The sequence below is a fragment of the Diabrotica undecimpunctata genome, unplaced genomic scaffold, assembly GCF_040954645.1.
Source record: "Diabrotica undecimpunctata isolate CICGRU unplaced genomic scaffold, icDiaUnde3 ctg00000614.1, whole genome shotgun sequence".
Lineage (NCBI taxonomy): Eukaryota > Metazoa > Arthropoda > Insecta > Coleoptera > Chrysomelidae > Diabrotica > Diabrotica undecimpunctata.
In genome coordinates, this window is record NW_027311919.1 from 231,645 (window position 1) to 248,361 (window position 16,717).

The 16,717-nt window shown below is 34.2% G+C and overlaps 1 protein-coding gene across 1 annotated transcript in view; it reads left to right on the forward strand.

Moving 5' to 3' along the window:
- Positions 1 to 16,717, forward strand: part of LOC140431277 (uncharacterized) — a 249,021-nt gene that overhangs the window by 166,489 nt on the left and 65,815 nt on the right. Inside the window, exons 5-6 of the mRNA XM_072519211.1 lie at positions 5,794 to 6,001; positions 14,186 to 14,400. Of these exons, the coding sequence (XP_072375312.1) occupies positions 5,794 to 6,001; positions 14,186 to 14,400 (423 nt within the window). The remainder of the gene's footprint in view (positions 1 to 5,793; positions 6,002 to 14,185; positions 14,401 to 16,717) is intronic.

The window sequence follows — 16,717 nt, forward strand, 5'->3', positions numbered from 1 at the left end:
CATCGAAGTTTCCGGGGTACATTTACGTTGTAAAGTCTTTTCTTCATATGTGGCGTGTACAGTGCAATGCGTAGTTCTTTTAAAAAATTGTAACGGGATATTTCTTTTCCTCGGGAAAACTGATATATTATTCGGCTGTTTACACCAGACACATTTAAAATACAGTGAAAAATTGCCATAGGCCATCGACGGGTCCTTCGAGAAGTGGAATATGTTGCACATTTTTCGTCCAAAGCATCTACACCTGCTTTGGTTTGGTTATCAAACATAATTATTTCGGGTTTCCCAGTGCTCTGATCAACAGTACTGTCGTGATGCATTGATGATATTAAAACAACAGATTTTCCCTTTTTTGGGACATATGATACCAGAGTATTGTCTGATGTAAATCCGAACTCTGAAGAACTAGCAGGTCTCTTTCTGTCGGCCATAAATTCTGGAGGAATCATTCTTTTATTTTTCTTCACTGTACCTACATATGTAATTCCTCGTTTTCTTAACTCTTTGGTTAATTCCATTGATGTGTACCAGTTATCTCCAGTGACATTACGGTTGGAATTTTCAATAGATTTTATCATTCGAAGAACAACCTCAGTTGGATGTGAAAATAGCGATTTTTGTTTCTGTTGGAGAATTTTTCCTGTATAGACCTCCGCGTTATACATGTAGTGTGTTTGGGAATCGGCTAAGATCTGCACTTTTATACCATATTTCGCAGGTTTATTAGGCATGTACATTCTAAATGCACACCTTCCCCTGAATGGTACCAGCATTTCATCTACTGTTACGTGAGGACCTGGAACATAGTTCTGTTGGGAGTTTTTTACAAAAGTTTCAAATAGGTTGGATATAGCTGCCAATTTATTAGTTTTCACTCTTTCAGACCTTGTAAGATGATTGTCGAATCTTAAACAGCTTAGCAAAAATAAGAATGGTGCAAGTGACATCGAACATCTAAACAAATCTCTCCCTGTACCATCTGTTACCCATAATGATTTTAAATCTTCATGGTTAGACTTAAATATACCTTGCATAAATAAAAGTCCAATAAAAGCTTCTATCTCAATTTTATCTGTTCTTTCAATGAAAGTTGGGGCAAATTTTGAGAGAGAGTTTTTACGTCGTTTGAATGTAGCGTAATTTGAGGATACTAAGTCAATTCTTGTGTTGGTATGTTCAACAATAATTTCCAACATGTCATCAGTTATTAATAATTTCCAAGCTTCTTTAGGACACAGTGGTGGATTCTGACGGGTAGAACCTTTCAGTCCTGGTAAAACTCTTATAATGTTATGATTTTACTTTGGACCTTTTTGGCGATTGTTTTGCCCATTTTGTAGAATCTTTTCCATACCAAGCTAATTTTGAAATGTTCAACGTAGCTGTTTTGTTACTTGAAGCGTTATTCGTGGCATCATCTCTGTCTAAGGTGTTTTCATGCAATAGTTGAACCTCAAATTCACTATCAGAGTCGTGTTCACTGTAAATTTCATTGTCTATTTCATCGCTGTCACTTTCACCTGAATAGTTAAATAATTTGTGTGCAGCTTGCTCCTTATTTTCTACTTCTTGGAGAGTATCTGTCGTTTCAACGGCATCTTCCAAATCTTTCCAAAACTCTTCACTGTTTAGAATGTCTTTCATCTCAGACAAAGTTAAATGCTTACTTGAAGAAGAGCTGTAATATTATTTAGTAAGAAATTGTTTATTAATTTTTCTAACCAAAATATTCAGCTGTGTTGACATTTTTTGCCATATTTAACATAAGCCAGTCCTATCAAGGACTGGCTAGGTGAAGTTTTAGCCAGGCAACCAGTAATACAGATATGTGTTACAATTGCTGCCTATCAGTCGAAACTTTATTACAAGAAAAACAAAAATAGTTAATTTTGACTACATGAATAACAACTTAGATCAATGTTCTTCAACAGTTAGCAACACCATGTCTAGAAATAACATCATCAGTAATAATCCAAATTCAAATACTATGTCAAAACCCAAACCGAAATATCCCAAAAAATATCAAGCCATATTAATATATGCTGAACCAAACGTACTACTACTCGACTACGTCAAAGCCATAGGTAACATTGATAGCCCCAAAAACATATGCTTTCCCTCAAGAATTTCCAATAATCGAATATGCATCTACTTAACAAATCCTGAACTTGTCGAACATATTTTAACAAAATATCCTACGATTACAATCAACTCTGTAGAATTACCCGTAAGAAGACTGGTAACCCCAGCCAAAAGTCTAATAATCTCCATGGTCTGTCCATCAATACCTCATGATATTATGGAAAAACACCTTCCAGATCTAGGTCTTCTGCTTGCTTCATCAGTATCATATATTAAAGCTGAAATCTTCGGTGATGAATTTAAGCATATTATGAGCTTCAGAAGATAGGTTATACGTTACTACAACCCCAGATAGCCTCAAAATTTAAACTTCATTAATAATTTCATTCGTCAATAATTCTTACAGAATATTTCTCTCCACTGACAAAATGGCATGTTTTCTATGCAAAAAACATGGACATACAGCAAATAACTGTCAAAATCCCCCTAGCAATCCTCTCCGAAATGTACAAACGTCCCCAGCTGAACCCATCCCTGCTACCCAAATATCAAACAATATGGCACCACCAAACACAACACAAAATACGGCTCCCAGTAAACAGATAAAACTGAACAATAAATTTCTTTCTCCTATCACTGGTCAGAAACGAACTCGTTCTGACCTCAGCGATTCTATCTCCCAAGAAACAAACACATCTGCTAACTTACCCATCAAAGACATAAAAATGCCTTCACCCGATGCAAACGTGCCTAAAAAGCGTAAAACTAAAAAATCCCAGAAAGTCGCACCCGATCAGTCCAAATTAACCGCCTTTTCTGTTCTCACAATCAATAATCTTTATCAAGAAAATCCAAACTTATTCTCCTTATCGGTTGAAAATTTTCTTGCCTTTCTGGAAAATCCATTCGGCAGTATTAACCTTCTACAAGAAGCACAGCAGTTTACTCAAAATGTTCGATCACTACTCGGCGACATGTTTAGAATATACCCTTCACTGGAAGAGTGAACAATCAAGAATAGATTTACAAGAGTTTCTAAGAAAATTAAACAGCAACTTAATATAGACAATTCAGAAATTGGAAGCACAACATCGCAATCTACAAATAATGATGAAGATTATTTAACCGACTCTTCTCTGACCTCTCAACGTTTCAATGTTAAAAATATTTTACTTTCACGTTAGTGCAGTGGAACTGCGATGGGTTCTTCCCTCGCTTATAGTGCTAAGCGAGGAAAGAATAATACAAAAGCAGATATCATCTGCCTTTAAGAAACCACTTTTAAGTAAACACATAGACGTGAACTTAAAAATTTTGAAAGTTACCATTTCGTTCGAACTACGTTTACAAGAGCAAGTGGAGAAATATCTATCTTCGTGTCTAATGACTTATTTTCTATACAATATATCCTAACTACCAATTTGGAGGCCATAGAAATAACTGTCTGGTGTCCCGACCAAATAACCATATGCAGTACATATATTTCACCTAATTACAACTGAACAGAAACCGAGTTAGATGACTTAATTCATATATAATATTCATATTCATATATAATAATTTTATACTGGTTGGAGACTTTAACGCCCATAATACTATGTGGGGCTCAAAGAAAACATTTGGAAGGGGAAAATCCGTAGAGACCGTATTGAGTTGCAATAATACTTGTCTGATGAAGAGTGGAGCCAGTACATATTTTAACATTGCTCCAGGAACTTACTCTTATATCATTTTTTTAAGCATGTGTGATCCCAAGTCTGCCGATTTACTCTCATGGTATACTTTAGATAGCTTACATGATAGTAACCACTTCCCGATAGTCATAACAAATAGCAATAAAAATTTCTGCACCACTACTAAATGAAATATCGCTAAAGCGGACTGGAATAATTTTCAGACTAGCGCCGAAGATCATATTTTATTTCTTTAACAATCTGAAGATATGGACGAGGCAATAACTCTTTTTAATATTTGCATTATTATGTCTGCAGAAAATCATGTAAAAAAAAATAACAATATGCCCCTCTAAAAAAGCAGTACCATGGTGGAATTCAGAAGGTGAACTAACTGTACGTCAATGCACCCGTCAACAGATATTGAAAACGAAAAACTCAAGAAAACCTGATCTATTTCAAAAAGTTAAGAGCCAAAGCCAAATATGTCCTTAAAAAAAGCATCAACCATCTCAAGTTTGGACAAAAATAAGACAAATGAAAGGTACAACTCATCCAAAAATTCCAGCAATATCATTGAATGGAAAAGTTATAACAGATAACCAAACAATTGCTCAAATCATGGCTGAAAGTTTTATATAAAAATTCAGGTCTGAAGTCGAACAGACTGAAAGCCCAAATGACCAGAATATACAAATTCCTCTTGCTCTACAAATTAGTAGACACGACATTGACGCTATCAACCTTCCTTTTACACAAGAAGAATTAGCACTTCCATTATTCTCTTGTACGAACTCCGCCGCTGGACCAGACAATATCCCAATTATATTCATCCAAAATTTATCTAATTCCAGCCTCGCAACCCTGCTGAATCTTTATACCAAGATATGACATACTCAGCAATTACCCAGACTGTGGCGTGAATAAAATATCATACCAATAAAAAAAATCTGATCTACCCTGAAATCTAACAAAATCATACAGACCTATCTCTCCAACCTGTTCATTATGTAAACTGTTTGAAAAAATGATTAATTATTCAAGATTAACATGGCTTTCTAGCAACCTGGGAGCTGCCCTACAGTTTGTGCAGTTATTTTAAAAAGTTATAATCAAAAACTATTGCTTAAATTTCTATTTCAGTCGGACCCAAACCAAAAATGAGAGAACCTTCTCACTTGAAGGATTATGTGCAATTATTGTAGTCTTTAGTATATGATAGTATACCGTTTTGCAATATTATTTTATGTGGTTGGTGGTACAGAACGCATTTGACCAGATACTTACAATTTCTTGGATTATGGCCAGTTCCTCCGCAGATAAAACAGGAACGACTTCTGTCCGGTCCCTTGCAGTTGTCTTGCGGTGGTCATATGACCAACACCTAGAACATCTTGGCACCCTTAGTCTCATTACTACACCTAATCATACGCACTCGGAAATACTCTATGTAGAATGACCTCCGCGGCCGCCTTGTAGAAAATGATAGTATCCGCCTGCGTATCACCCCTGAAAGATCTAATATTTAAAATCTTCCAATATTTAACCAAGGAGTCAGTAGGCTCTTTAATTGCCCCCATCAGCTAGTCCCCTATGGTGTCTAGCTCCATCCCGTTAACGTTAACGTCGAATCTAATATTATGCCAAGATATCTTAGTTTACTCGTCATATTTAGATTTATACCAATTATATATTCTTTTGCTTAATTTCATAATTGTGAACTTTTGGGGGCTCGGTATGCCTCGTTATTTGGCAAAACCATGCATGGTTAATTTAATACGTAGTTATCACCCCTGACTATTTTAAATTAAATAAATAAATAAATTTATAAAATAAATTAATAAATAAAAGTAATTTTTGATAGCTTTGAAACAGTAATAATGCAATTGGTGCCCGATATAATTGCGTTTCCGCAGTGTTAATTTTATGGTTTTACATAAACATATTATTCCATTAAAAACACCTCGGTTTAATATAAAAAATTTAGTGGAAAACATAACAGTATCAGTTTTTAATGAAAATGTATTAAATTTTTTAGCATTTCAGTGTGCAGATGACCGTTTTTTTATGTTCAACAACTCGTGCTACCTCATCGTCAGCTATCCAGAAGTTACTTGGAATACCTCCCAGCAGATATGCCAAGGAATGAAAGCTAGTTTGGCGTCAGTTTTAAGTCCAGAAGAAGAACGTTTTATTTCTTCCAGTATTCGAAGAGCACCTGAGTATCGTACAAGTGCAATTTATTGGTAAGTTGTGTATTTTACTGGTTTTTTGTTTAACCCATTCGCTGCTATATTCTTGAACAATTGTGAGTTTCGCAGCTGATTACAAGATGTCACTGTTGGTTTCAAATCTGATAAACTATTTGTGTTCGCTAGTGTCAAGACAACACGTGCATACTAAATTTATCGACTGGTTTCGTATAAGTAGCTTTTGTTGTGTGATTTATATCAAAATTTCAAGGAAGGTGCAGTAGTATAACTTCTAGTTGAATCATAGCTATCTTCTATTATGAAATATTGCGTCGGGGTAAGTATAAATAATATTATAGGTTTATATAATATATCTGTATCGTTTAAACGCTTAACCTTAAATAAAATATACCTAGTAACCTTTAGTTTTTGTATGTTTTAAAAATAGAACTTGGCTGTATTTGTTGCTAATTGAGGTTTTTCTTTTTAGTTTGGAATTATGGATCTTCAAATATTTCATAGAAAGAAAACAAGTTGTTTAGCTGATACTCTAAATAATTTAATCTATGACCTAAATGAGAAGTAGTTTGATTCTGCAGACTTATACATTTATCCTACAGCGGAAGATTCTGATGGAGATTCAGAATCATTTGATGATGTTTTTAATGATTTTTCATTAAAGATACTGAACGCTCAAGCTCAGGCAACTCTTATTTTACAATGTGAGACACAAGAAGCTGAAGATAAGCATAAGCGATAATGAACCTCTAATAAATGTTGCTCGATTTTATAAAAAAAATTAAATCAAATAGAAAAAATGACTGAAAAAAAAACAACTTGCCCCAAGATAAAAATCAAGAACTTTCCCAATCGTAATAAAGGTCACGATGAAAATGCAATCGATTTCCTTACACTTTTCTGGTGTGCTAATTTATTTGAACACATAAAAGACTAGATTATAAAGTATGCCCAACAAATAAAATGCAAATAACACCATTTGAATCGTTTATTTCAAAAACCCGTCAACTGACATTTTTAACAAAAATGAGTTTAATACGGATTCTGACTCTTCAACATATTTTTGGTTCATATGTCAACAAAAATATTGAGTTTAGTGCAAAAACCTGCCAAGCGACCTCACTTAATGAGTTTCTGCAGTAAACTTCAGTTTCCTACTTTGACACTACTGGTTTGTAGAAATCTATTTTCACAGCTAGCACGATTGAATTTATTTTTATTTAGACAGACAGCAACAGTCAATTGTTTTACAAAACATTTAGTTTTTTAGTTTGAGTTTAGAGTTGGTGTTTTGCATTCTTACTTTATATTTTGTGTAAAGGCCCGTTTTCACACTACGTCTTATTGTACGTTTTGTGGGTCATATAAAACGTACGACAAAATGTACGTTTTGTCCAGTGTATACACACTACGTTTTTCCTTCCGTTTTCTACCTCATTTCTAATTCAGAGTCTTGAGTTGTGTGAAGTTTGTTTAGTGTTTTTTTTTTATTATGGAGTAAACACGGCTGCCTTTTTTTATTTTTCAACTATAAAGATACTACGACTGAGGAAAAAGGGAATGAAGGGGAAAAAGACAAGATGGTCAAGAGAGTGGGCTTCTAAAAAGAAGCCAGTATTCCCACGTCTCGTTACTAAAAGAGGCGAACCAGATGACTGGCGCAATTATTTGCGAATGGACACCTCAGCCTATTGTCAATTGCTAGAGTTGGTAACACCATACATATTACAGCGTTAAGCCAAATAATTCCTGAAACCTGTAATGCAATCTACTTGGTTTTAAAACATAACTACTTAAAAACTTTTATACAATTCAATAAATTCCCCGAGAAAATGGGTGGGTGCATTGCCGCAAATCTGACATTATTAGGCTTTTTTTGGGAAAAATGAATCAAACTGCAGTGGAACTAGTCGTCAAATAAGTCAAGATCGGACGACTTGTCTGAACATGTATTTTCACGTAACGTTTTATCCTATCAGTTCTCGCAAAACTATGCTTCTCCCATCATTTCTACGATCTGACCTTGGATTTCATTTCGATTCAACAAGACGTACGTTTTGCTGTTTACATGCCACGTTTTATTGTATAGGATTTGTCCTATCCAACAAAACGTACAATAAGACGTATCGTGAAAACCGGCCTTAACATAAAAAATAGTTTCTTTACAAAAATGCATAGTGAAAGTTCTGACGATGAACCTGAAATAAAAAGAAAACGTGGTTTTACTAATGAATTGAAATATAAGCGTAATGTAATACGAAAATTAAGAGTAAGATGTAAGGAATACACAAACTATAAAGGTTATGTTATGTTATGAAGCTACTGAAATAAAGCAAAGAGTGAACAAAAATCAAAATCAAGATAATAGGCCTACCTTAGGCCTAGATAAAACTCCAACCTCACAAATAAAAAATAAGTCTTTCGTATATAACATAAAAATAAAAGGTTTTGTTATACCAATTTGCAAAAATGTTTTTATACAAATTTACGGTGTATCTTGTGATCGACTTGCAAGGTTAACCAACCTATTAGCCAAAAACACAACACCCGTTGATATGAGAGGCAAAAACCGTAGTGGTAGTGCGATTGATGGTAATACTTGTCTTGCTATACATGAACACATCTCTTAATTTGAAGTCAGAGAAACTCATTATGGGTCAAAGAAAAAACAATATTTAGATGCATCACTAAATATTTCAAAAATGTACGAAATGTTTCAAACTCCATACCCTGAATTGGGTATGCAGTTGGGAAAAAAGTTAAGTATAGCTTTTTTACAAATATTTTAAGGAAAATTTTAACTTATCCTTTGGACGACTACAAGTAGACGTATGCATCCAGTGTGAAAACTTTAAATCAAAACTTAGAGATCCAGATCTATCTGACAATGTATAGCATAGTGTCGCCGCTGAACAATCGTACACCAATGCAGAGCCAAAAAGTTTTATTTAAAATAAAAAGAAATGGCCCAAAATAAGGACAATGATACAGTAGTTCTGTGTATTAATTATATGCAGAACTTACCATTACCATACATACTTGATCAAGAAGTTTTTTTCATGTGCCAGATTTGGTTAAATATATTTTACATTCATGATATGAAGACAAATAAAGCCAAAATGTATATCTATTATAAAGGCGAAGCGAATAAGTGATGAGGTTTGTTCTATGCTCTTGCATTATGTACAAACAGAAGTTTATCCAAATAGAGTGAAACATCTTATACTCTTTAGTGACGGCCCATCTGGCCAGAATAAAAATCACTGTGTTGTGAGGTTTCTTATGAATCTGTGTGAAATCCGATCAGAGGACACTCGTATTTCCCATGCGGCCGTGACTTTGGGAATATAAAACGTATTGTGCAACGTGCTGATAGAGTATACACACTAGATCAATATGCTGACATGATCCTCAAAGCTAGTAAAACTGGTCGCTTTGTCCATAAGGTAAACAGTTATATGATATTTTCTTTTAGTACTTGGTGGACCCAATATGACAAGAAGTCTGTGAACTCTGATGAAACATATGGGAGAGGAATTTTGTTATAAAAAAACTAGTCCAGGAAAAGTTGTGGTTAAGGAATTTATTGGGGGCTTTATTTCTTCAACATTTACCTTAAAGCAGTACCTTAATGTTCCCGAATTTCCAACAGACCTTACACATCCGTTTGGAAAAGTTTCTATTAACATTAAAAAAATTAACGACATAAAAAAGTTAACAAAATACACATCTGGATGTGAGAGATTTTATAATAACATTATACAGTGGCTCACAACAGAAGCAGAGTGTAATTTTGACAGGCAATATGTTGATTAAGCCTTTCTTTTTCTTGAACTACGTTTACTGTTTACTACAGATGTGTTATTGTATAATTTATTCCATTAATATTATTGTTTCTGCATTCTAATAGTAAAAACAGTTTATTTAATTGTTATTTACTTTATTTAACAAGCACGTCTTGTTCTAAAATTGAAAGAAATTTGCTTAAAAATATTTTTTATTTCATAAACCTGTCAAGTGAAAAATTAATTTTCTTTTTATTTAATTGGAAATTAGTAAAATATAATGGACTATGGCATCTGTTTTAGAATGGTATTAAGTATTATTCATAAAAATTTTAAAAACCAATTTTTAGTTTTGTGAGAGATAAACAGTTTTTCTTTATTTGCCGAAAATATGAAAAACTGCACTTGACGGGTTTCTGAAATAAATGATTCATTTAAGATTTCGATTGAAGAACTCAAAGTCTTCTTTGCAACCTTACTGATTGATGGTTATTCTCAAAGGCCGAGAAAAGATATGTACTGGAGTTTGGATATGGATCTCAGACATGAAGCAATCGCCAACGCAATGTCGAGAAATAGGTTTAGAGAAAGTTTGCAGAATTTACATTTTTCAGATAACACTCAGCTACAAAAAATTGATAAAGTTTAACAAAAGTTTTCTTCCATTTGACTTCCACTAATAAGGGCCATAAGTGAATTGGGATATGATTACACGGGCACCATTAGACATACCAGAATGGGAAAATGCGCGTTGAAAAAAAAGGCAATAAAAAATTAGAGGATCATCTATTCATCCATCGTTCCCGTGGCTTCAGATTGTTTGGGCGATCAACCTACAAAATCGGTACGTCGTTATTCTACAGCAGACAAAAAATATATTACAATGGTATACGCTCCCTACGTATATTAGCAGTATAATACTCATATAGGAAGCACTGCTTTAATTAATAGAAATATCGCTAATTAGTTCAGTCGTTAGAGATTTAACCTCTAAAAATCATACGAACGCTGAATTTTGTTAAGAATGTCAATTTTGGGACCCCAAAAAAGATCCAAAAATTTGCCAATTTACACTTCGGCTTTCCCCTAAAAGGCTCCTAGTAGGAGGGGGGAGGGAAAAAGGAAAAAATCGATTTACCAAGAAATCTGTACGCCGTAGAAAAAAAATTTTGAACATGAGATAATTTTGAACAAAAATATTTATTAGCACTTTTTATGTAGAATGAATTGTTCGCTCAGAAACAACGCTTGAAGCGACTGGTTCGTTTAAATCACAGTCACGCGCCCAAAATCAATTTTAAATAAAACTTGCATCAACTTGACGGTAAATCATTCGATATCTTTTGATCAGAGTGTCCGATCGACAAAAATCAAAATGCATTTTCAAGGGAAAAAGTGCCGCTTTTGTATGCAAACTTTGTATTGTGTCGCAAATGAAATCAGTTTTTATAAAGGTGTTAAATAAATAAACGTTGTGCGATTTTTGCCATTTTTTATCATTCTTATGGGATCAACAAAATTTACCACTTTCAATGACCAGTCGTAGTTAAATTTTCATTGTTAGAGCCTAATCTTCAAAACCTATAACATAAAATTTCGATATTGAGTTTTGGCAACAAATATGACGCATTTGAAATATGCCTCAAAACGCAAAATTTAAACATTTACAGCACAAACGAACGTCACGGAAAATGCCTCCACGCATTTTCTCAGCTACATTTAAAAAAAAAAAAACATTTTTGTCTACGGTTTACAGATTCTTGGTAAATCTAGTTTTTCCGTTCGCCCCCCTCCCCCTACGAAAAGACGATTTAGGGGAAGCTGGGAGGTCAAAGAGGTAAACTTTTTGCATCTCTTTTAAAGTTCCAAAATTGATATTCTTTGAAAAATTCAGCTTTATATGATTTTTAGGGGTTCAGTGGCATTTTCGTCTCTGGTGACGAGTATATTTAATTTGTGGGTAACTGTTTTCGATATTATTTTTATTTTTTACTTGTGATTGTCCAGACTCTACTCCTGTAGGTTAGGGTCAGTACGGCAATTCTTTTTATAAAATTTGATTTACTTATCTCTTTGTTATATTTCTTAGACCTCTATTAATAACTTCGTATATATACTACTGAGTTTTTTAATTTTTTGTGGTAATCGTTACTGTAACATATATCAGATCATATCCTAAGTATTTAAAATTCCTTATGTTATCTTAAATCTTAAAAGCTAATACCAGATAATCTATATTTTACGACAGAAGATTGTATTTTTTCGGGATAATTTTTTTTGTCATATTTTGTTTTTCATTTACGCTTTATATCGTAAAAGTATATATTGAAAAAAGTTTGAGAAATAAACAGCTCTGTTTTACTATCTTGTTTACGAAAATGATCAATAAAAAGAATTATAGTGCAATACACTAGTTTTGAAGTTGGTCGTAGACGTAAAAACGGTTTTTAAGACCAATGGTCACTAGAAAACACAGTTTTGGTCTTTGTCAAGTCAGCACACTACATACTTACACAAAACACACTATATCATGGCAGTAAAAGGGGCCCTCTTTCTTGCTGCCGAACGTAACCTCCTCGTTGGCAAAGTCAGTCGACGACAAAATCCCTGCGCATCGCCCAAATTGTAGAGTCAGCTAAAGCGTTAAAACGGCTGATGGAACCGAAGTAACGTCGAAATGGTAGTGTCAATGACTGTCGTGTCATCTTACATACACACACAGGCTTATTTGTGATAGAGCTGTCACTCGAAAGCTGATGAGGCCGGGCCTTTAACGCAAACGTCAAATAACAGAATTATAGTACAATACACTAGTTCTGAAGTTAGACGTAGACGTAAAAACGGTTTGAAGGAACAATAGTAACTAGAGACATAGCCCCTGTCACACTTAGACCTAAAACAGCCACACAACACACCTCTGGAAATAACATCAAATCCAGTCAGAACCTCTCACCACTGATTCGATAATAGCGGTTCCATCTCAACAGTGTCCAAGATATTTCGCTAACAAACGCCAACAACTTGCCCCAGTGACGTTATCGGCGCTCTTTTGCTTTGATACTATGCGACACAAACACATCCAACTACAAACCTGAAGAGATCGAGGAACCACAAACTCGAACAAATTTCCTTCATAGTCATACGAAATAAAGAATCCTAACCTTTTCCAATAAATAAACAGTGATAGCTAAACGAATGCCAATTTTGTCGTGAGTTGTGTGTAGTGGTTGTGTTTTGAGTGAAATGGGAGAGAACGTTCTCGTTACGTTTAAGTTAGAACAAATTTGTTTTTATTAAAACAGTTTAGCTGTCAGGATCGCGATTACGAGGACATTAAAGAAGATTTTACAACAAGATGACCTAATGCACGTTTTTCAAATCGCAATTACATGATGGATTTAGCCACACAGTTTAAATGGACCGGTAGTGTTGTATATGCAAAGCGTAGTAAAGGGGGATCACGTTCGGTACACACAGATCAGAATACATGGCAGTCGCGGAACAATTCGTTGAAAGCCCTAGCCTCTTCACGAAACACTCATCATTAAAGCTTAGCATACCATCTCGCACGCTTTGTATGATTATAAAATATATTGGTTTGCAGTGTTATCATCCGGCAGGAACTAAAACCGCAAGACTTCTAACCAAGTAACTAAGCATAAATCAAGGTTAATTGCAGGATAAATAGGCAGAACTGCATTTATTGGGCCGATGAGCCGACTTTGAGGAGATTGTTTTGCCTTATTTTCGACAGGTTCTTACTTTCAAAATGTACTTAAAATTGTTACAAGAATTACGTGTAACTTTAGATGAAAACGACAGATTCTAAGGACGAAACATATTTTTTTTGGCAGCACGGCGATACTACGCGTTTTAGTCTGGAAGTTTGCGCTTTCTTAAACCAAATTTTCTGTGGATGGACGGTGAAGGTGAAAACGAACAGTGGCCTCTAAGGTCACCAGTCATTAGTCTTATGAATTTCTTACTCTGGGGCATGCTTAAAAACAGAGTTTTTGCATACACGATCGACAACATAAAATATTTTAAACATTGGATAACAATCGTGTTAGATATCATTAATGAAATTCCCGCGATGCTCGTTCGCATTATTAATTCGGAAAACAATCGAAAACCATTATAATTAAAGTGAATTGAAATAAACTGTAAACATTCTGAACGCATGTTGTAAATATATATTTTTGCGCCATAAAAAAATACACCCAAAGTTTAGTATATGTGTTTTTTTTTTAACTTTTTTGCAAATTTGCCAGCTAAATGGCCACCCTGGTATAATATTATATTTGTTAGTGAAAACAAATCGAGCTTACATAAATATTGATATTAATTCTTTTAAAATTAATACCACTAATTAAGTTTTAATTTTCTTTCATTGTTATCCAAACTATAACGAACTTTTTTATTATTTGAATCACAGGTTAGGGGCCATATCCACAGCATCCACGGACTTCGAGTGGATCGACGGCTCGCCGATGAGATACACGTCGTGGCTTCCCGGCTTGGCTCCTACCGACAATGACCTGCTCCGACACGTCGAAGAAGTGACATGTTTGAGCATGCAGTGGACGCCGGCGCCTGGACCTACCCTCCAGAGCGGCTTGTATTGGACAGTTCACCGATGCGAAGCCCTAGGTTTGTTGAACTTTGCACTCTTGGTGATAAGCCAATCTGGCAAGTAGATAAGTAGGTGCTTGATTGTTCGTTGTTGGAAACACGAGACGGTTAAGGATGAAATTTATCTCTAAGTACATAATATGCTAATGTATACAAGGAAGAACAATTATTAAGCTCGGGATGATGTAAAATGCAAATAGGTCGAACATGTTTTGTATTCAATATTGCATAACGCTATAAAAATAGAATAAAAGTATTTATAAGGTAGTAGCAGTACTTATAAATACTCTATCAAGAATAGGTTAAACAAATTATGCCCTTATTGCAAATTATTTATATATTCAATAACAATGTGGCGTAAAATTTTAAAAATTTCACAAAAGTTTTTTTTTTGTTGCCACGGAAGACCCATAGGCTACTGTTAGTTAATTTTCGGCTATAAAGAGAAAACCACTGGAACTTTAGTGGAAGAAATATATTAATATAGGAGAAGGGAATTTTGAAATACAAAACTTTTTTAAAATCATAAATTTGTCGCTTTCACTATTAGGTAAAAAATTTTTCAGAGCACCGTGTATGATTATATTTTTAATAAACATCTAAATATCTAATTAAAAACATTATCAAATCTTAGCATCAAATATTGTTTATATAGGACGTATTAAACTAGCTGGTTAAATAACTTTAAAAAATTAATAATTAAATACAATAGATATATGTAAATAAGAAAAATATCTGGCGTAACTTAATAAATGTTATAGATATGTGAAATAATCACTTACCTTAAATGGATTAATTAGCAGGTAGCGAAAGCAGCACGTAAGATCGACGTAATAATGGCTCAGAGGTACCATTGCGAGAAGAAATCATCGTGAACCCCAAACGGGAGCAGTGACTATCTCGAATACTTGTGAGCTGTGATTTACTCGGTTTGTCTCTCTCTCTCTCCCTCTCTCTCTGTGTGTGTGTGTGTGTGTGTGTGTGTGTGTGTGTGTGTGTGTGTGTGTGTGTAGGGATAAAAATCCGTACCTTAACATCCTCAGGGGTGGTCCCACTCAAGAAGAGATAAAGAAAATGTACTCTAGGGTTTTAAAACTATGGCCTTCAGCCCTGATACCAAATTGCGTATACAATTCCGTAGAAGAAATTTTATATTTTAATAGCTTTTGGGTTTTCGAAGTTAAAATTAATACACAAACACGGTCGTAGATTTAATTTCAATTCAGGGCATCTACCACCCACTTATACGTATTTCAACCTCATTAGGTATTATCAGAGCGACATAGTTTCTTCAAGTAGGAAATCTTACAATTTATAATATTAGTTTCGCCAAGTACGAAATCTTAGGATTTCTAATGTTTTTAAAATTAATAGTTTCAGCACACATGTGGAAATTTGTCAAGTGGCTGTCAGAACAGACATACATAAGTACGTGTTAGCCAGTTTGAACGTCAGACATTTAAAGAAGATAATTTCGATACATAATGAAGTAGTTAAAAGATATATAACAACATAAGATATTTTAATAGAGTTATTAAAGCGAAATTGTAAATAAATACTTAATACTTTCCCAAACCAATATGATAAAAGCAAAAATAAAAATTCGTCAGGTCATTTGCTCTAGTAAAATGAACTGGTAGTGAATGGTTTTTAGTGTGCTGTCTAGGAAATAAATATATAGACTAAATTAAAACATTATTACACTTAAAATTAATAAACCTACGTGTTCTACAAGCTTATTTAGAAATATAATAATTAGGCAAATATATATATATATATATATATATATATATATATATATATATAAAGAATTTAAGCGCGAAATGAAACAGACATTTGTAGTTTTATAGTCAGTTCGAAATGAGCGTAAATGAACTAAAGGCTGGTGAACTAAACGTGAACAAACGGCTTTTTAGCAAAAGTCCATCTGCAAAAATTAAAATACTTTGGACATGTGATCAGAAAACATGGAAAGACTTATTATCCAAGGAAAGGTAGAAAGCCGACGATCACGAGGAAGATCCCCAACAAGATGGATTTACTAAATTACCGGAATATGCAAAAGACCTATCTTCTTCTTCACTTATCATATCAGAAATATCCGACGTTGGTGATTATCATTGCGAAGGCTTCTCGATCTTCTGCCACATGGAATTGTCCTGCATTTGATATCCGAGTCTATTCATGGGTGTGTTTTTTAACCAAGAAACTTGTTTTCTTCCTACACCTCTACATTCTATTTTGGTTTTAAGGATCAGTTAAAGTATTTTATATCGATTTCATCCCACTATATGTCCCAGATACGACATTTTCCGGTGTTAAACAGCCTTTAGCA